This window comes from Sciurus vulgaris (genome assembly GCF_902686455.1).
Source record: "Sciurus vulgaris genome assembly, chromosome: 5".
Lineage (NCBI taxonomy): Eukaryota > Metazoa > Chordata > Mammalia > Rodentia > Sciuridae > Sciurus > Sciurus vulgaris.
The window spans coordinates 114,874,788-114,895,986 of NC_136465.1; the positions used below are offsets into that span (position 1 = coordinate 114,874,788).

Consider the following 21,199-nt stretch of genomic DNA (forward strand, 5'->3'; position numbering starts at 1 on the left):
ATAGGCATCATTCTTTCATGTACATGTGTGTGTTTACATTTCTGCTGCTTGATATTCTTTGAACTTCCTTGATCTGTTATTTAATGTCTGACATTAATCTTAGGAAATTCTCAGTCATCATTGCTTCCGATACTTCTTTCTTTTTTTATGAACATAATACCTTTATTTTATATATTTATTTTTATGTACTGCCTCCAATACTTCTTTTTTTTTTATGGACATAATATCTTTTATTTATTTATTTATTTGTTTGTTTATATGCCGTGCTCAGACTCAAACCCAGTGCCTCACACATGCCAGGAGAGTGCTCTGCCCCTGAGCCACACCCAGGCCCGTCCAATACTTCTCATGTCCCTTTCTCTATTTCTTTTCCCTCTAGTGTTTCTATTACACACATACTTTACCTTTTGTTGTTGCATATTCTTGTCACCACAGTTCCTGCATATTCTGTTCTATTTTTCTCTGACTTTTTTCTTTCTGTTTTATGAGTTTCTATTGTCATATTTTCAAGCTCAAATTCTTCCCTTTGCTGTGCCCAGTCCACTAATGAGCCCATCGATCACATTCTTCATTTCTGTTATGGTGAACTCTAGCCTTTCTTTTGATTCTTTCTTGTTTCCCTTACCCCAGGTAAGTTGGGCTCTGATAAACTTTAGCAGGCTAGCTGAGGTTAACTAGTATGTACAGAAGGCAGACTGTGAAAAGCAGAGTGCTCCGGCTATTTCAAAATGATTCATTTTCCACTCCCCCTGCTGGAAGCCTGCGGGGACTTTTCTCTGATCTCTTCCATGAGGACACAGTAGAGACCCTGGAAGCTAAACAAAAGTAGGGATGCTCCCTTTAAGACTGGGATACTATGGAGTTTTAACTACAAAACTTGGCCACACGGAGTCACCAGCAATTTGTCAATTCAGGGTAGGTTTTCCTGCCACATATGGGTTCCTATGGCGGGTTCTGCTCATGAGTACTGCTCTGGTAAGTTGGGATTCTCTATAATTGCCCAAAGACCTCTGTTCTCTTACAGATGAAGAGTTGCTGCTTGTCATTGTTCCAGTTTTCATGGGTTTCTGCAGTTGAGCAAAGGTCTTGCTACTGAGCCCTAGGCAGAAGCTTTGGAGCTGGGGTGACTTTGGGGGATTAGTTATCCTCCCTGTCATTCCCAAACTTTACCAGCACTGGGGTCATTCTTTTCTTGCTTTGGGCGACATCTGGCTGTGTGTCCACTCATGGGCCTGCACTTGGAGCTGCTGTGTGACTGACCCAAGTTAGAATTTCAGTAATTTTTAGGGACAGGAGTATGGGATTGGGGTTCTCCTTAAGGCAGCCTTGAGTCCTGTGTCTCAGTTCAGACCTATCTGTGTATCTCAGGTTGAATTGTGTTTCTCAGTTCCAGTGTAAACCAGGACTGATGCTAAGCTCAGAATGACTCTTACCCTGTGACTATTTTGTGTCTCAAGCAGGTGCTTGCTCTCATTTTATGTAATGTGCAGGGAAAAGATCAATAACTTGTGCAATATTTGGATATGGCCCCATCAAGTGGTGGTCTCTGCAGAGGAAGAGCAGTTACAATGCAGCATGCTGCAGCCACACTCCTAGAACTGGAGGCCTGGCTGGGTTCTATAAAATGCCTTGGCTGCTGCTACCATTTCCTAAACCTCTGTTGCCAGAGAAGATCCTTATCTTCTGAGCTACAGGGGAGAACACTCATGGTATCTTTGTGGCAAAACCAAGGAGCTAGCTATTTCCATTGGCTAGTGAACCCCTCACCCTGATGATACTGATTTGAGGCTCTCTGGAGGAAGACGTTTAGAAATATGAGCAGGAGAATTCCTTTCTCACCAAAGTGTAGGAAGGAAGGGAGGAGAAATTAAAGGAAAGGAAAATAAAGGGAAAGAGGAAGGAGGAAAATGGAAATCAGGAGGAAAAAATGAAAACAGAAGTCCATAATTTGATGCAATTGAAAATCCAAATTATTCTTTAATTAATTTTTAATAGTTTATACATCAAAAAGATTAAAAAAAAGGTGTGCATATTAACCTTGGTTACCACGTAGGTTCTGAATTTACATTCACACCTGCTGAAATAAACATCACCAAACCTTAGTCCTTGCTGGAACTTAAATTACACGTATACCTGGGGATCCCACTAAATTTAAACAAGGTGCCCCTTAAGAAAGTTTCTAAATATACAAGAGAGAACAGATATACCTTAACTTAGTTATCAGAATTATTGACTTGTCTTAATTCCCCATGACCATAACATCCCCTAAAATACCCCATATTAAACATGGGCAGTCTGAGTCAATGGGTAATAAGTTAAAATTTAACTAAGTCCTTGGCACCTACAAACTGGCTTGACAAAATGCAACTTGGTGGATTTTCCCCAGTTAAAATAATGAACATGCCTCCAGGTAAATTAAAATGGGACCTTCAAGGAACGCAACCCATTGTACAGAATCTACTTAGTGAAAGAGTAATTACACCCACTGAATCTCCATTCAGCTACCCAATGTGGCCTATTTTTAAACTTGAAAATAACGAATGGTGCCTCACTGTGGATCACCACACCCTTAATGGCATGGTCATAGCTAAGATCCCATACACAGCCTTATTGAAATTAGTGATTTATGCAATCTGCACCTGCTTGTAGATTTGGCTGGTAATATTCTACTCAGTGTCCATTTTAACAGCTGGCACCTCTGAAGGGGCACAATATGACTTTTCCAGACACCTGAAGCACCTCAACAGCCTGATCATTGCACGCAGTCTTTGCAGGCAAGAACTTGAAAGCCCCTGACTTTGTCTAGGATCATGGATATGATTGACATGGATGAAGCCTCCTCCAAAGGGGTTCATTTTATATAAATATTCAGGACATATAAACACTCACAAAGAAGTCCCCCAAAGAGGGTGTGCCATTTTCCCACACAGTATAAGATCCTGCCACCTTGGTGAAATTCCTGAAAGTATTTGGTAAACTGAGGGCTACTCCAGCCTGGCATTGACATGTAACAGCTGTTGACTGTCTCAACAACCACAATATTAAAAGAGGCCCAACATCTTTTAAGGCTTTTGGAGCTCTGAAGGCAACATATCCTTCATTTACCAATGTTACTTAAATTGGCCAAAAGCTCTAAAATCTGTCCACGGTACAATGTACCTTAGACACCCCCATTGGTGCCCTGCAAGACTCCTCCACTGCAGAGGTTTTCCAACCTCCTCTTGTGCCTAAAGGAGTCTCTGGACCTCCTGTGATGGCCACTTTACCTCCAAGCTTATCCTGTTCTCCCTGTGAACCATTAAATGACCCATCACATCTGCACAGATTGACCCTCAGAGGTCTCTAAGCTGGTGGAAGACCTGGAAAAAACAATTCTGCACCACAGCTTATATTAGAAAAGCATTTTATTGAACATACTCTGGAGGTATTCAGAACCAGCTCAAAATTGGGATGGGCACTGGGGTGGGGATTCTGTTTTGCTGGCTTAGATACTGGAAAACTTTGGATTCTCATGTCCCAAGTACCATGGTACAGGAACTAACAACTGATTTGAAGCCAAATATAGAACTGTGATATGGGATAGCAGAGACTGGGAATTGGGTCCTCCCAGAAACCAGTAGCCTGGGTCTAGACTACTCTCCAGAAAAAGAGAAAACTTGGCTTGGGCAACTGCCTAGCAGAGGTGGCTCCACCACTGTGGCTGCTCTTGGGACGGGGTGACCTCTAGCAGGCTCTTCTTAGCTCTTGAAGCTCCTCCGGGAGGAGGAGGTGGTGGAGACAAATTTGACGCTGGAGCTGCTGCTCCCACCACTGCCAAAGCCCATTCCCATCCCTCGTCCACTGCTTGCACTGAAGCCAGAGCCCCCCACGCTGAGCCCACCGCCCATACCAACACCCCCACTGCTGCTGGAGTAGTAGCCACCACCGCTGCCTCCACCGAGGCCTCCACCGAGACCTCCACCAAGGCCTCCACCAAGGCCTCCACCAAAGCCACTGCCGCCGCCATAGCCAGAGGAGACACTGTTTGTGACGACAGCTGCAGGGAAAGGAGAAATGGGTGAGACTACCCGTCAGATGAATTCTACAGGGCCAGCTTGTTTGATCCTGCCAGTCATGGAGCACTACATCTGGTCCCTTTTACAGAGTCCCAGAAGAACTGTCATTTAGCTAACCTCCCCAACAGAAATCAGGTAGACATAAGACTAAAACATGGTGCTAGGTACTCCAGAGGTAGGTACAGGGTCCAAAATGTATATGCCGCATGACCTGCCCTTTAAGAGATAAGAAACAAGCTATAATGCTTCATGTCCCAATCTATGTTCTGTCTCCTGCATCACTTGCTTTTCACTAATGTGTTAAATAACCACATATTGGAAAGGGGACTGTTTGATACCTAGAAAGAACAGGATTCTGAGTTGGCACCAAGTATCCCATATTATCATCATTGTGAATGTCTGCTCAAAGTTACTTACAGATATTGACTGGTCCAACGCCCTCTCCACTCAGCCTGAAAGAAAAAAATTGAAATGAGTTAAAAATTCCCCAACGATAATATTAGTCTATGTGGCTAACTCCCATAGTTGTGATTAGAAGTCATTCCAATGCTAGAGTCTGCATCCCTAAAAGACCATGAAGTTAGAAGAAGAGGAAGCCCTTTTGGAGGGACTTTCCAATGAACAGGGTTTGACCAAGCAGCAGGTTGTCAAAAGATTATAATTCACATTGTCCTCCACCCATTTTACCAAAAGCATGAGTAAGAGGTTGTGGGAAATAAGAGTATGCACACACAGCAGTTTTGGCCTTGGAGGAGTGTACAATCTGTGAGAGAACTTGGCACGGACAGAAATCCCTCAAACAGAAAGTAGGCAACGGACAGTGTGCGAAGATTCAAGAAAACAGAGTAGTTTGAGAATCCAAAGGCAGGCAAGTTAACTCAGCTGAAATAATCAGAATAGGCTTCCTGAAGGAGGAGGTAGTTGAGGAATCAGGAGGACGAGAATAAAGATGGGTGAGGCATGGGCACTGAGGTCTACACGGAGAAAGTGGGAAGAGGACAGCACTCAGATCACCTTCTGGAAGTTTAGTTGGAGGGAGGCAGCACCCAAGAACCTTGGGCATGGGGAATAAGTCAGAAGAGTGAGTTGAGACCTGTGGTATGTCCACCTGTCAGGTTGCAAGTGGGCAGGCAATGTATCATTATCATATGCATGACAGAGGTCACTTGTTTGTGTGTTTGACATCCTGCAGTGGAGGAGCTCCACCTCATCAAATGGGAGGTCATGCTGGCCCACAGCGTCAGCCCACCTGCACTCCTCGCCCTCCAGCAGCTTGCGGTAGGTGGCGATCTCCACGTCCAGGGCCAACTTGGTATTCATGAGCTCCTGGTACTCCCTCAGCAGCCGGGCCATGTCCTGCTTGGCCTTCTGCAGGGCCTCCTCCAGCTCTGCCAGTTTGTTCCTGGCATCCTTGAGGGCCAGCTCCCCACGCTGCTCAGCATCGGCAATGGCGTTCTGCAGGTTGGCGCACTGCAAGGAGGAAAGGAAGAGTGGGGGCATTGTGTAGCTGAGCTGGGTCTGAGGTGTCTCTTTTTGAGATTCTAGGTCAAGCAAACCAATCTACAGCTCCAGAGAGAACCCAGAGCATCTATCCTGGTCATGATGGGTGATAGGACATCGCTCTGTGTGTGTGTGTGTGTGTGTGTGTGTGTGTTTAGCAAGAGGAACACACAATGTGTCTCCCATTCAAAGCCCCTTCTTGTCCTCTTTCACCTCGTCCTACCTGCTTCTTGACATTGTCGATCTCAGATCTCAGCCTCTGGATCATGCGGTTCATCTCAGAGATCTCATGCTTGGTGTTGCGCAGGTCATCCCCATGCCGGCCAGCGGTCTGCTGCAGCTCTTCATACTGAAACCACCAGGACAAAAAGAAAGATCCTGTTCACATGAGAGTGGAAAGCACTTTCTCCAAGTTCACAGGCAGGAACTATCAAGAGGTGCCACAGGTTAGGCTGATTCAGGCTTTCTCAAGGTGGAACTGGTCTTAGATAATTTCTTCTCTAGTGTCTTTGCTCTCCTAGAAACACTGGTATGAAATTTTTTTTCAGGTTCTTGAGTTTGTATGGAAAATGTATCCCTGACAATTCCCATAACTCAGACCATTTTGCCTCAGCAAGCCTCAAGAGCCACATCCTTAGCATTGTCATGGCCCAGAGTCTTAGACACAGGTCCATCCCCTCACTCAGGAGACATTTGCCAGAGAGCACACCTTGGTCTGGTACCAGGATTCGGCTTCAGTTCGGCTGCGGTTGGCGATGTCCTCATACTGGGCCTTGACCTCAGCAATGATGCTGTCCAGGTCCAGGCTGCGGTTGTTGTCCATGGAGAGGACCACAGATGTGTCAGAGACGTGTGACTGCATCTGGGACAGCTCCTGCAGGAAGACTTGAAGTCAGTCATCTGATCTTGTGTTTTTTAATGTCAGTTCCATTCAAATCTTCCATTCATTGTGAGACATCAACTTCGGGAAAAAATAATGACCACCCACATGGAAAAATTTAGGTAAGTTTCTCACCGCATCGAAGAACATCTTCATGAAGTTGATCTCATCCATCAGGGCATCGACCTTGGCCTCTAACTCCACCTTGTTCATATAGGCAGCATCCACATCCTGGAGAAATGGGAGCATTTGCATCTCATAATGTTCATCTGACTTCAATGACTCCACCCCAGGAAAGTGACTGCCCTAAGCTACAGGTAGCCTTCACCCCACACACCTTCTTCAGCATCACAAACTCATTCTCAGCGGTGGTACGCTTGTTGATTTCATCTTCATACCTGGTGGTGAAAGGAATGGGAAAAATTTGTCAGAGGATGAGGGACACCAGAGGGGTCTTTATTGCACAATGTGAACCTGCTTTCAAATTGGAAGGGCCTTCTTGCATCTCATAGGCAGAGAGAGAGGGAACAGGGGTAGTGTGATTCCTGGGCAAGGTCCCTACCCATTAGGATGCTACCTTTTCTGTGACTGTCTAACAGGTACTCAGTCTATCATCACTATAATTCAGTTGCTTCTGGACTATTCCTGTAGGAAAGCCATGCTGTTTCCCCTCAACTCCGTATTTATCCAACTTTTCTAGTGCTTTTGTCAGCATTCAGAGCCTTTAAAAAATTAAACAAAACCAAACACTATCATCTCAGTAGCTCGTTTATAAAACTAAGGAAATTGTTTGAGTTACCAAGTCGGATTATGTGATCAGTTTCTGCTTTGCGGGGAAGCCACCAAAAGTCCATGCTGTATTTTTTGAGTGCACTGGGGAAGAAAGCCCCAGAGAACAAGGATGAGAGACTGGAACGTTTCAGCAGGTGGTGCCCAGGCTGCTGCACTTGTAGCTCTGCCTGTTGGTTAAGTGCCTGGCAAGGTGCTAAACCAGGAGTTGGAACTTTCTAAACATGGATCAGGATTTTCTTTTTTAGTACTGTGGATATCTGCGGACGATATATGCTTCTGGTGAAGGCATAAGCAGAAGTCTGGTTACAAAACTGATCTGGTTCAAAGAAGATATCAATGCCCCTGTCTCCACCCACCCCTGACTCACTTGTTCTTGAAATCCTCCACCAGGTCCTGCATGTTCCTCAGTTCTGAGTCCAGGCGGCCTCTCTCCCCGAGGATCCCATCCAGCTGCCTCCTGAGGTTGTTGATGTACTGCTCAAACAAAGGTTCCAGGCTCTGCCGCACTGTCTTGGTGCCCTGCTCCTGGAGCAGTGTCCACTTGGTGTCCAAGACCTTATTCTGCTGCTCCAGAAACCGCACCTGGAGGGGAGCAGAGTGTGAAGGAAGAAAAGTTTGCACTTCTTGTTTCTATGATCTACTCACTCTTGGGAATCACCTGCTGTCCCCTAAGACTTTTCCACGTGCAGCGCCTTTCTGGGCCTCAGAGGAGAGATCCAGAGCAAAGCACCCAACCTCATTCTTTTAGGAAGACAGCACCATCGTGCAGGGCACAGCTAGAACCTGGAACAGCTGGCTGGAGCTGCGTGTGGCCCGATGCTGAGGGCCAAGAAGGCACTCAGGCTGCCCCCAGGTGAACACATCTGCCTTCCTTTGCAACCACTCCAATTTCCTGAGGCACAGAGCTTGTCTCTCTCTCCAATAATAATAATCATGGGGCCCTTCCGGGATGACCTCTGAAGGGGAGAAATGAGGCTCTGCCTGCCAGTCTGCCTGTCTATGAAACTGGCCCAGAAATCCAGAACTCAGGAAGAAATGGAAACAACTGCAAACCATGAAGGTATTTGCACAAAGCCTGAGAAGTCTGCCCTCTCCCCTCCTTCTCTGGCAGTTATTCAAGACTTACAGTGAGTTTTTGCAAAGGATCCTATCTCACCTTGTCGATGAAGGAGGCGAACTTGTTGTTGAGGGTCTTGATCTGCTCCCGCTCCTCAGTCCTCACCCGCTGGATGGTGGGGTCGATTTGCAGGTTCAGAGGAGTGAGGAGATTCTGGTTGACGGTGACCTCTTGGATGCCTCCAGGGGGGCACACGGGGAAGCCAGGGCCCCCATAGCCACCACCAAAGCCAGCTGCACCACCAAGCCCAAAGCCACCACCACCACCAGCTCCACCACCAAAACCAAATCCGCTGCCGGCTCCACCTCCAAAGCCAAAGCCACCTCCAGCACCACCAAATCGGTTCCTGAAGCCTCCACCGCTAGCGCTGAAGGAAATCCTCTTGGAGCCACCCAGATTGTAGAGGCTCCGGCTGCCATAGCCACCTGCCCCACAAACACCCCCAAGGCTGACCCTGCCACCGCCGCCACCCCCTGACCGGGACACGGAGGTAAAACTGGTGCGAGAGACAGACGGGGTGATAGCAGAAGCAGCACTGAAGGAGCGGCTGCCCCCACTCCGGAAGGACACACTCGACTGGCGAGACATGATGGCTTGTTCCTGGTGGAGCAAGAACACCGGGCACTAGCGGGGCAGGAGGTGCTGGAGAGAACAGAGCTCAGCAGGACGCAGTGGGTGGCTCTGTTACCCAGGAACTGCAATGCCCCTTTTTATCCCCTCAGAACTGGGCTGGGCGGGAGAGCTGTCGGCTGTGAATGATTAAGTGGGCTGGGCGTGCCCTGGGGGCAGCTGTGAGCTCACCCATCACACCTGCACCATGGTGCGGGGCGCAAACGCTTGCTTTCTGGCAGGCTCTGCTCAGTTAGAAATAACCTTGCCTTGCAGCACTGATCTCTTGGCAGCAAATCGGCCATCCTGCTAGATAGTCTCTTCTCACCATGGGGCCTGGGGGCCATGAGCAGCCAGAGGAGACCAGGAAATAAGAGGACATTTGACCATGGCCACTGTCCTAGGGAGGACCAGGGACACTGTTCACCATCTCAGCATAGTGCTTGCTGACCGACTAACTTCAGGGACACTGTCCATCAGTGGAGGGGGTGGAGGACAAAGCAAGTCCCCCTCCTGGCAGAGATTGCTCTTCTTCCACTTTGCTAGATGGGACGTTGCCATAGGGATTTCACTCTTGGAAAGGCAGTCCTTGCAAGGTCCTGTATCTTGGGTATGTGCCTGAAGGAGAAATAGAGTCCAGTCCTCTCTGCATAAGTTCTTCCTTAGGGTAGGCACAGTTATCTCAGAGCCCACTGGGCAGATTCACCTGCAAGATTCAGGCCAGAAAGGTGCCCCCAAGCCCCAAACTCCAGAAACAGAGACTGTGGGAAGCCTCAGCCTGGCTATATACCACTGTGCTCTCTTCAGGGCCAGGCCTGTCCCTCCACACCTGCTCCTAACAGCATTTTATGTCTTTGACCTTTCCCTTGCTCTTTGGCCCTGCTAAGACCCTGCAGGGCCATTGCAAACCCAGAGATTCCCCACTGCGGCCCTCATTCCTTACAAAAAGCCTTGAAACTCTGCTGGCAATCACACCTCCTCAGGACTCCCCCAGCCCCCCCAGGTGTGTTCCAGCAAGCTCTCAGTTATTCCAGTAGGGAAGAAATGAGTCATCGAATCTGTTGATACAGGCTGAAGGCCGCCACAAACACATACCTGCAGGAACTTCTAATCTCATCAGTAACATGTCGAGGATCTGCCGACCTGTTATAACGGCGAACCTCTCTGTTCCAAGCAGCGGGAATTGCTGTGCTTTTATAAGCTCTAGGCCCAAGTTTCCTTCAGGGCCAAGGGAATGGAAAATGGAATTCTAAGTTATGGATTGTCCTGCCAGAGAGCCCAAGCAGAGCAGGTGTGGGGACAAGGCAGCTGGCATAACAACCCCACAGTTGCTTTAGGGAGAGCTCCATAAAATCCCCTCTGCACAACTTATTTGATCAATTTGGGCACCAGGTGGAAGAAGGGCATTCTGGTCAGATTCTAGCAAGTGTCTGTCCTAGGCCACACCCTCTCTTTTGGACTACAAACTTGAGTGGGGTCACATCTCTGCCTCTTCTCAATTGAGAACCTCAGGCAGGGCAGTGCTTAAACTATTAAGAGCTGAATCCCCTTGGTTGGAGCCAGAAGTAGGGGTAGAGTGGCAACAGGTTCAAAATCATGGGACAGAGGGGCCATGTTCCCAAGAGCAAAGGAATTAGGACCCGCCCAGGCTCAGAAATCTCTTGGATAGGGCCTGCGATTGACTACAAGGAAGTCAAGGCTGTGGGAAAGTGACTCCGCAATGCTGGGGATCAGCTAGGTAGTAATTGCTCACCAGAGAGAAAGCAGCTGACAGATGAATCCCTGCAGACAGACAGACACTGGCCAGAGCTGGTCTCGCAGGTCTGAGACAATGAGGTTTGGATGCCTCCCTCCCTGGAACATTTCTGAGACCCTCAGTGATGAATGTTACTGAATTCACCAATTTCACATGTTGTTGCCTTGCAGAAAGCAGGCATGAATACCCCGAGACTATGTGGGGGCCTCAGCCCTGGAAGAACAGGTCCAGGCTTGATGCAAGCATCTGGGGGCTCCTAGCAAGAGTCCCGCCTCTTCATTGGAAGATCTCTATCAGGGCATGTCTGCCACACACACACACACACACACACACACACACACACACACACACACACACACACAGGTCCTGGGTACAGTCCCCACTGCCCTTGGGGAAACCCCACCCTTCCTGAGACAGAGGGACATTCTCTCCTCCCCATTCATTCTCCTCCTGGCGGGGTTGTAAAGAAAGAGGACCTGGTGGGACAGGAATGCATTCTGGCCAGTCTGAGAATGGCTCAGTGTGCAAGCTCAGATTCAGATGACAGGGACCATCGGTGTGTGGGTGGCAAGTAACTGTAGCAGGGAGTGTTGGGTGGCTGGCTTGGGGAGAAGCAGCACTCTGTCCCTTTGACCTTGTGGGAAACTCCAGGCAGGGCGGCCCTCCCACCAGGTTTAAGTGGTGGAGAAGCCCCCATGGGGAGCCAGGCATACAGCCCTGGCGGAGGGGAGCCCCACCCAGCCTGCACTACCTCTGCCGAGGAAGGGAGGGATTATACGGAGCTCTCCTAGCTCTTCAGCTGGGCACCCCCAAGGGAGTTACCAAGACTTGGTCGGGCATGCTACTGAGCTTCTCCTGGCATTCTTCCCACTATTAGCAAAAGGAGTGCAGGACTGATGGGTCTGCCTAATGGCTGCCTGGCTGGTGTCCCCAGAGAAAGAGGCCATAAGATGGCTCCTTTACCTCCCTCACAGAGAAGCATGGGAAACAGAGACTCTGGCTAGCACTTCCCAGGCAGCAAGAAGGGAAGTATTGGCTCACGGGCAAGGAGAAGGCAAAACCTTCAACACCAGCTCAGGACTCTGTCCTCAGAGCCCACACCCCAACCTGGATTTCTTTGGTGAAAGATAGAAGATAGAAAACAATACATAGAACCTCTTCAATAGAACATGGTTTTGCAGATGTTCTCTAGCCCACCCAAACAGTACAGGTCCCCAAAGTTAGGGACTTGGCATCATGCACACACTCAGCCCAGCCTTGCTCCATAAACTTTCTCTGAATGGCATTGACAGACATTTCCATCCACTCCTCCCCTAAGTGTCCCCAACCCTTAGCTGAGTCCCAGAGTCCTTCCCAGCTGCTTCTGTCTCTGGGATCAGTTTATAGGGTGAGTCTTTTGTCCCTTCAGACCAGGTACCTTCTGAGGACAAAGACCATGACTCCATTCTTTGAACTTCACTCCACTCTTCTCCCATCCCACGCCTGACAGCATCCTGCATTTGAGTCCACTGGTGGCCCTCATGTCCTGCCCCTGACCCAAGGCCCTTTCCAGGAGAGAAAGAAAGCAGTAATGTCCATTATCTTTGCAGCCCTTCCATCCTGTGCATGTACCGCACAAAAAGTGAGGAACAATAGTTGAGGCATGAGTCACCTATTCATTGGGCTGTGGTTGGCAACCCTATCTGGGAGCCTAGAGCCAGATTCGCAGGACAGGAAGGGCAGATGGAGCAGTGCGCCAGCCCCAGACAACTCTGCACAAAGCCCTACCCTCGGGGAGGAATTGAGGGAAGAATTTTCCTACCTCCACCCAAAGCTACAGGAGTTCTACCCCTACCCCAACTCGGGCCCTGCTTCAATTTCAGCTGAGTTCTCAGGCTCGCTGGAGGGACAGGCCCCTCTGTGCCACCCCTCCCTCATTCAGCCAAGGTAGCCAGAGGGTGCTGGGAGCCACACCCAGCCTTTCTAGGACTCTCAGGCTCCAAGTCTGAAAATAGACCTATAGAAACAGAGATTCCAGAAGCAAAGCAGCTGCTCGGTCTCCACTTAGGTGGGCTTTGGAGGCAGCTCCCAGGTGCCATTATTGGAGTAAAGGTGGCAAGTGGGGCCTGACCCCTTGGAGTTGAGTTTTCTCACACAGGTGCTTCACACAAATTGTGGGTCACGGCACAAGTACAAAAAGCCTGTGGCCCTACTCCCAGCCATGTCTTAGTCCTAAGCCAGCCCTTGAAATGTTCTGGAGCCCCAGAACTCTAGACACGCTGCCCAGACTCTCACTACACAGCTGACCCACAGACAGAAGGAAGGCTTCTCGAGCCATGATTCTAACACTGAGCTGGCCGAGGCCGAGCAGGAAGGGTGGGGCGAGTACGCAGGGGGCTGTGGGGCCCAGCCTCAGCCCATCCCTCAGGTCTAGCAGGAGATCATGCTTGTGGAGCCAGAGCTGCAGAGCAGAGCTCCCAGTTTCCCTTCAACAGGCCCCTGCAGGTCTGCGGAATGCTCTTCTCTCATGTGAAGAGTGTTTTGCCAATCACATACCAAGATTTTGAAAATCCCCCTTGGTTGATTGAAACTATGGGCTGGAAATCAACAAATACTTTAAATTAGTCAGAGGGACTAAAAAAGGATATACCTGTACAGCAAAAACCTCTGTGCTTGCCTTCCATAGAGGGTGATTTTCATTTTTAGACAAACACATATAGGAATTGCCATGTGCCAGGAACTGCCCTAAAAACATGGATACAGCTCTAACTGTGAACTTGCACAGAAGAACTTTTACCATTTTCTTGGTGTTTGCTCTGGTGCTTGCAGGAGGATCTGAGTGCTTCTGGAAGTCTAGGATTGCAGACTTCCTTTCCAATGGGGAGGCAGGGCCACACTTCCTTTGTGCCAGACTGTCCCCATGGGGTCAGAGGCACAGGAGGAGGCCTTCCCCATTCTAACCTGCCCTATGTTCCTTACTTTCACAGAAGCTGCAGCTCAGGATGGGAAGGCAGAGGTAGAAGCGGAGCTGCCTTCTCTAGGGGCTTCTGCTTGGTGCACTGCTTGGTTGTCCCAAGATGCAGCTGAGAGGACAGAGGCTCCATTCCATGTGGCTTTCCCTTCCATTTTGGATGAGTGCCAGTGACATATGGTGGAGTAAGTACACACTGTGATAATCAAGGGTGAAGAAAGGACAGCAGATGACAGCATTGAGGCTGAAAATGGTACCTTTCCCAGGGACATCCCAGGAAACACACCTAGAATACAGGCAGACCTCAAGTCACATGAACACCTCGCCAGCCCTGGTCCTGCCCCGCTGCACTCAACTCCGGTCTGCATATTTCACAAGTTTGACCACTGACTGAACTTGCTCACTGTCTACTTGGGCCCATCACCATTATCAAGGGTTAATGAAAACAGGTTAAAGCTTTTCCCAAGAGAGACACAATGTCCAAGCAGCAAAGGAAAGAGAGCATGCAGAAAGCCTTGTACCTATCATAGATCACGCATGCTTTGAGCAATGTGGGGTGCTGTGCAATGGGCACCTCTGGACTTCGGCAGTTTGTCTCTGTTCTCCCCCATTTCCTCCCTATATGCCAGGTGAGGACAGGGCCGAGGCTCCTTCCTGGGTCCCCTGCAGCCCCAGGATGGTAACCCACACCATCCTAGGATGGCTACTCTTCATTGTTAAGTGGATTAGAACACTTCTGGGTGTGTCTGTGAGAAGATTGGCATGTGGGTCAGCCAACTGAGCGGAGAAGACCCACCCTGAACAAGGACAGCACCATCCTATAGACGGGTTGGGATGGAATAAAAAAGCAGAAGGGGGACACTGGCACTCTGCATATGCTTGAACTTTCTTGAATGGATGTGCTTTTTGCTCCTGGTGCTGCCCATGAATGTCAGACTCCAGATTCTGAAGGCAGACGGGGCTGTGTCTTCATTCCCTCTTGTTCTGATGCTTCCAGCTTCTTGGACTGAGCAGCTACTGGCTGGTCCAAGCCTGTAGCCTTGCTGTGCAGCCTGCTGGCAGCCAGTGTGAACTCTGTGGCTCTCTTTTTTTTTTGGTATTGGGGATTGAACCCAGGGGCACTTAACCACTGAGCCACATCCCCAATTCTATTTATTTATTTAATTAATTAATTTTGAGACAAGATCTCACTAAGCTGCTTAGGGCCTTGCTAAGTTGCTAAGGCTGGCTTTGAACTTGGAATCCTCCTGCCTCAGCTTCCCCAGTTGCTGGGATTGTAGGTGTGTGCCACCATGTCTAGCTCCAGTATGGAACTCTCCAGTTCTGATCATGTAAGCCAATCCAGTAACTTCCCTCTTGTAATGGTATGTATTCTAATGGATCTATTCCTCAGGAGAACCCTGACTAATACAGCTAGCAACATGGCTGACTGTTGTAGCAAAGGCTGGGTCAGAGCATCCTGCTTGACTTGGTTTCAGAAAAAAACTCAGTCCCCCAGAGATCCATCTGTCAAGGAGGGAGCTGAGTTCAGGGAGGTAAAGACATGACCCCAAAGGTCTCAGAAAGCTGGGGTTAGACAGGTCTAGTCCCTGGCCTGCCCTGCACTGTTTGCTGTCCTGTGGTTCCATGCCTGGCCTCAGCAAAGGCCCGTTTCTCTCACACTCCAAGGCTGTGGGCTCTTGTTCCCTTCAGAGAACCATTTCCTGGGAGCTGTATGGATGGAGGGGGTAGACTGACAGGGTTTTACTGCTCTCTGCCTCTTTCCTGTACAGAGCCCTGCATACTTCTGGCACCTGGGTCTTTCCAGGGAAGAGAGGCCTCTGAGCCAAAGTCAGTATGAAAGCATTTGCCACACCAGGACCCCAGGTGCCATCCACCTGTGGGCAGCAATGACCACAGAGGAAAGAAAGATGGGAATCCTTTCTGTCCAGCCTCCCTCCCCAGTTCTTGCTCCACTATCTGATAGAAGGAGCACCAACACACAACGACTCCATCTGCCCACGTTCAGAACCCACAGTGCCCTGCCCCAGCTCTCCACTGAATCCCTATCCTCTGAGACTCTCTTCAAGGGCTGCCATCTTTGCTCATTCCATTCACAAGCCCCTGAGTTCCCAGGGCCTTTCAGCCTCAACTCCTCTCCAGTCAGATGGACCCATTCACATGCCCAGGGCCTACCCACCCCCAGCTCAACACTTAGAGGGTAGTCATGCTGCGTGCTGGTGGAGCCCTCCCCCACTGTCTATCCCCCTCAGCACCCGCCCCCCAACTGAAGAAGAAGAAAACTAGGCAAACACCTGGATGCCTCTCCAGGGAGTCTCTTCTAAATGAGTTAAACGTGTGTGGTGATCGCTAGACTGGGTGCTTGCTCTGAAGCTCTGGACTTTCCATAATCCCCAAACAGCTCAAATCACGGGAAGGCCAGTGACCCAGGCATGCTTTGTGTCATGGTAGAAGCTAATAACCAGAGCCACATTTAGATAGTACTGACTCCAGGCTAAGCATGGTTCTGGGTGTATTAACTCATTTCAATCTGTCAGCTTCATCAGGTAGGTCTATTATTATCTCTCTTTTACAGGTAGGAAAGCTAATGCCCAGAGAGTGATGTAGGACAGATGAGGCTGGACATCCAAGAAATTTTCAGGAAGCAGGTTTATTTTTTAACTGCAACAGTCCAGGAGGGCTAATACCTAAATATCTCTGGACCCCGAGTCTGGAAATTCTTTTAGATTTATACTCAGGATGGTTACATGATAGTGGAAGGAACATACTCTTTGTCCCATATTCATAAGCCAGACAGAGGTTTTACAGGTTTTTACCAAGAAAACAGGTAATATCTTTTTGTGCAAGTTTGATTGCAGACTCTTAACTCTATCACACCTTTTGTATGCAAACCTGGCATTTGTAAGAAAGAGGAAGCTTAAACAACAATGCTCTCTGCAGATATCCCACTGACATTCTGTTGACATTCTTTGTAAAGGTCTTTCTGACAAGAAAAGAAGATTAATTATGGCAAGGGTCTTTTGGGTGGGAGTACCTGCTACTTCAAGAGGGTAAGTAGCTGCTTAGTGACTGAGCCTCAGTATGGACCCAGCAAATATGGCTCCAAAAGCCCTCGTCTTCACCATTGTGGACACACAGTTTGTTGGTGCAGGACTGTGTGGAGGACAATTTCAGCGGAGGGTCTGGTCTCTTGCAAGCCTGTGAGGGCAGCAAACACTGAGGGCCATAGCTGCCACTCAGCAGCCAGTGTGAGCCAGCTTCTTCCAGCAGCCCGAGGAGAGGGACTGCTGTCTGAGAGCAGAGACAAGGGAGACCTTTGGGAATCCCCCTCCCCTCTGCAACTGCCAGAACCCAGGCTGAGGCAGCAAGGGCTTGCTGGGGACAGGCCTCCATGGGATTGGAGTCCTATAAAACACCCCTGGGGATAAAGCTGGGGGTCACCTACTGCTCTGGCTCCAGACCTGGGGCCAAGACCCAGATGCCTCCTGGGATGCTCTCTTCCAGATAGCCAAGAAGTGTCCCAAAGACCTCAGAAATGGTCCAACCTTTAGCCATCCCTTCCGCTTCTTGTCTTCCTCAACCGTACAACATATGGCCAAGACACGCTAACAGGGTCTTCCAGAACTTCCTTCAGAATGAGCAGAGGCCATGGACAGCATAGTATGAAATGGAATGACCTCGCACCTGGGTGTTGCTTGTCATTTCTAGTCTTTGGAAAGCCCCAGGGCCTCACAGAGGCTGGCCAGCTTCTGCAGGAGGCTGCCCCACTTAGAAGAGAAATTAACCCCATGTCATTCAGATTCGCACACAAGACCTGAGTTCCTTCAGCCCTTTGAAGTGAATGGCTATGGAGTACTTACCTGCGCCTGGCTGAGATTTAACACACCTTGCCTTATTTATCTCTCACGTTATCCATAGGAGACAAGTATTACTGGGTTATCATTTCTTATGAAGCTCAGAAAGGAACATGCCTCATCTAAGACCACGCAGCTGGAAAGTGTCAAGACTGGAATTGGAATCGAGGTACGGCTTCTTCCAGAGTCTGCTCTCAACCAGCACCTGCTGGTGGTGTCAAGGGGACCTCCAGGAGCCCAACCACCCCATCTCCATCTACAGCCCCTATACCAAAGCCACCTCAAATGGCATCCCCCTAAACAAAGGCAGTACGCTCCTCTGCAAACCAGCTTTGAGACACTGTGGTGCCACTGCTTCCTTCTAGCCAGGTCCCTCCTCTCAGGCCAAGCCCTACCACAAAGGCCTGATATCCATGGCGTCTCCGGCAAGATGAAAGACTCTAGATCTATGAGGCCCGAATGTGCTCCAATTGCCTATCCGCCTTCCCAGGCAGGGGCCCTGCCAAGGAGTGAACAAAAGCACCATTCACGATGACCCTCCCACCCCCCCTGCCCCTGCTCCCCGCTTCGCTGCCCGCCTGGGAGTCCCAACTGGTTTCAAATTCTGCCTGAGGTCTTGTCCCACCCATCAGCCTCCTCGCCCTCCAGGCCCTCCCAGAAGGGATAGCCTCAGTGTCCAGGGCTGGGGAGGCACTCGGCAGCCAGGTGGCATGACTTGTCCAGCCCTCTTGGGCAATCTCCAGCCGCCAGCTTACCTGGGCATCCCTGAAGGCTGGGCCCCCTCATTCTGGCGTCAACCATGGCCTGCTGCAGGTTGGCACACTGCCCTCAGCAGAGAACAATAACACTTTATGGTCTGCAAGACCTCAGACATAACATGGCTCCATTGTTTTGAGTCTGGAAAATGATCTCACACTAACCCTGAGAACCAAGGTTAACCCCAGTCCCTTGGCAAAGTGGAGGCCTCCTTTGCTCAAGAACATGCAATAGCTCCCACTTAGTCTTAGGCTCAATTCCTCATTATTCTGGGCCCCCCTTTTCACTATCTTTCCTACTACCAATGGTAGGTAGGATAGTGGCCCTTGAAGATGTCCACATCCTTGTTCCTGCAACCTGTGGATATGTTAGGTCATATGGCAAAGGGGAATTAAGGCTGCAGATGGAATTAAGGTTGCTAATCAGCTGGCCTTTAAATAGGGAGATGAACCTGGAGCATCTGGGTGGGCCCAGTATAATCCCAAGGGACCTTAAATGTGCAAGAGAGGAGGTGGGAGTGTTGACCTGCTGTTGCTGCCTTTGAGGAAGGGAGGAAAGAGGCTTGGACTGAGGCGTGTGGGCAGCCTCTAGAAGCTGGAAAGGGCCAGGAAGCAATTCTCCCCTGGAGCCTCCAGCACCGCAGCCCTGCCGATGCCTGACTTTACCCAGAGAGCCCTGTCCCAGACTCTGACCTCCAGATTTGTAACATAATAAAATTGTACACTTTTACCCACCAAGCCTGGGGTCATTTGTTCCGGAAGTGACGGGGAACCATCTCTAGATTCCTGTGTTTCCCCAGAGAGAGTCTGGTCTTTATCCCCCACTCAGGTCACTCTGGCCCAGCTTCAAGGTCACTTCCCCTGCCACCCCTGAATTCTTTTCCTGGCTCTCCTCCAGAATGCCGCCCTCCTGCTGAGTTCTGCTGTTGGTCTCCATAGGTGTCACAAGGCCTATTTGGTTCCACCAGGCCCTGGTGAACAACAAGGAGGAGGCTACCCTTGCCATCTGTGGGACTCCTCAGCCGAATGTGTGTCTACTGCCTTGGGGTCTCTATGCATTTGGGGTTTCCTCTGCTAGTCGCAGACTGAGAACCCCAAGTCCCCAGTCTGGTCCAGATCTTCTCTCCCCACCCCTCCAGGTTCCCTTACCCCAGGGGCCAGTGCCCGAGCTGAGGTACAGGCTCAGTTCTCCTTCTGGCTGAGGGTAGGAAGAATGGGGGCTGGAGAGGACCCACCCTCTGTGCCTTCTGATCGGAGCAAGCCATCCATCTGGGGGCTTGCCACTTGTGGTAGGTCCAGTCTGCTTGGTGAAAAAGTATTCCACCTTGCCAGCCTTTTCCTTGAGGGAACTTGTCTCTTAGCAGCTCAGTGAGCTCATTTTATGACCAAGTGACTGTCCATGATTGCCTTTGTCCACTCTGTGCTCTCCCTCCGTCACCTGGCACCACAGGTTCTTACCCAGGTGAGGCCCGGAAGACAGGAGGTCTATTTGCAGGGAAGAGTATGTCCTGGAAAATGACACCAGGCTGACATCTCCTGGAGGATGTTGGCCCGGTGGAGGGACATAGGTATTCCCAAGTGGTCCTGCTCCTTGTGGAGAGACAGTGCAAACCACTCTGCCCCCCAGAGAGTCCCAGACTCAACCCAAAAGGAATGGGCTCTATCCATTTTCCCCAGAACCACAGTCTTCTTATTGGCAGAGAACGGGGTCACCCTGCGTGTTAGAATGTGGACACCCTCCTCCTTGAGGAGGAAAGGGCCTTGCCTGATAAATTGATCTTGTCATGACCTCAGCTGGGAGTGCAAGAGAATATTTGACCTGGAAATAACTCTGGGCTGCTCAGAAATCCCGCCCTCCACGTGGCCCTACACCCGTGGGAGGGTTCCCACACCTGCATCCTCTCAGGCCCAGGGAAATGAGCATGGCTGATCTCAACTCTGCCACTGCAGGGCACAAGCCCTTTGGAGTGGAAGGCACAGAGTGATATCCTGAGTTTGCTCCGAGGACACCATCCAGCATGGATGTTCTAATTCCCAAATATCAGGTTCACATCAAAGAGGGCCCCAGCTCATGAATGAGTTGGGCAGGGCCTCTGAAGGCCTGCAGGACCATGAATCCGCCTCAGTCAGGGAGCAGGGCTCGCTGTCCGCATCCTCCTGGTCTTCTCAGTCCGGGTCACAATTGTTTTCCACGCACAGTAATCCCGAGATGTCCAAGGTGGCGCCTGCATCTAAAACACTCCTGAGGGCTAAGAGAAGGACAGCTGCTGCCAGGCTTCCTGGAGTCTGCACTCCATGCCCTCACACATCCTGGTCCTAGGCACAGACTGGCCTTTGATCAGCGTCACAAAGCTGCCTCTCAGAGACAATAGCCAGCCAGCTACCTGGTCCCAGACTTCAGTCTACTGGAAAGCCCAGTGGTTCTGTCTCCTTCCCCTCCTCTTGTTGGAGAGTCTTGTTATATTCCCTGAGAACAAGGAGTTGGGGGACCTGCCCCCAGTTTCTAGATGCCAGCTGGATTCTTCCAAAATGCCAAAATCAGCCTCTCTCCAACATCCACTTCTACATCATGATTCTGAAAATGCAATCAGTCCTTCTTCCTCTTTGAGGCATATTTTCATGTTTAGGGACATTTCTTAGCCATCACCCCCAATTCCAAGGACAGTGATTCCGAGGGAGAATAACATGATTATACCCACAGCTACCCGCACTGCAGGGTTCGCCCCACCACCCTGTCACAGCCCTCTGGAGCAGTCTGCCAGCCTCCTAGCCAAGCTCCCTGGCCTGGGCCTGTTGGCCTCTCCAGAAGGTGCCCCTCTGGCCTCCTCTAATATTTATGTATTTCCTTAAATATTTCCCAAGCTACAGTCACTGGAGTGCCACCATTAGCATTTGGCCCATATTTACAAACCACCTATACTGTTAGTATCC

At 50.0% G+C, this 21,199-nt stretch overlaps 1 protein-coding gene across 1 annotated transcript; it reads right to left on the reverse strand.

Annotated features, from left to right (window-relative positions):
* Positions 1-3,386: 3,386 nt before the first annotated feature.
* On the reverse strand, positions 3,387-9,043 carry KRT5 (keratin 5). The gene is made up of 9 exons (XM_079140872.1): positions 8,384-9,043; positions 7,595-7,809; positions 6,773-6,833; positions 6,571-6,666; positions 6,265-6,429; positions 5,779-5,904; positions 5,305-5,525; positions 4,473-4,507; positions 3,387-4,036 (listed from the first exon to the last, which is right to left on the reverse strand). The coding sequence occupies exons 1-9, from the start codon at positions 8,930-8,932 to the stop codon at positions 3,738-3,740; spliced, it is 1,767 nt and encodes a 588-aa protein (XP_078996998.1). The 5' UTR covers positions 8,933-9,043; the 3' UTR covers positions 3,387-3,737.
* Between the last annotated feature and the right edge of the window lie 12,156 nt (positions 9,044-21,199).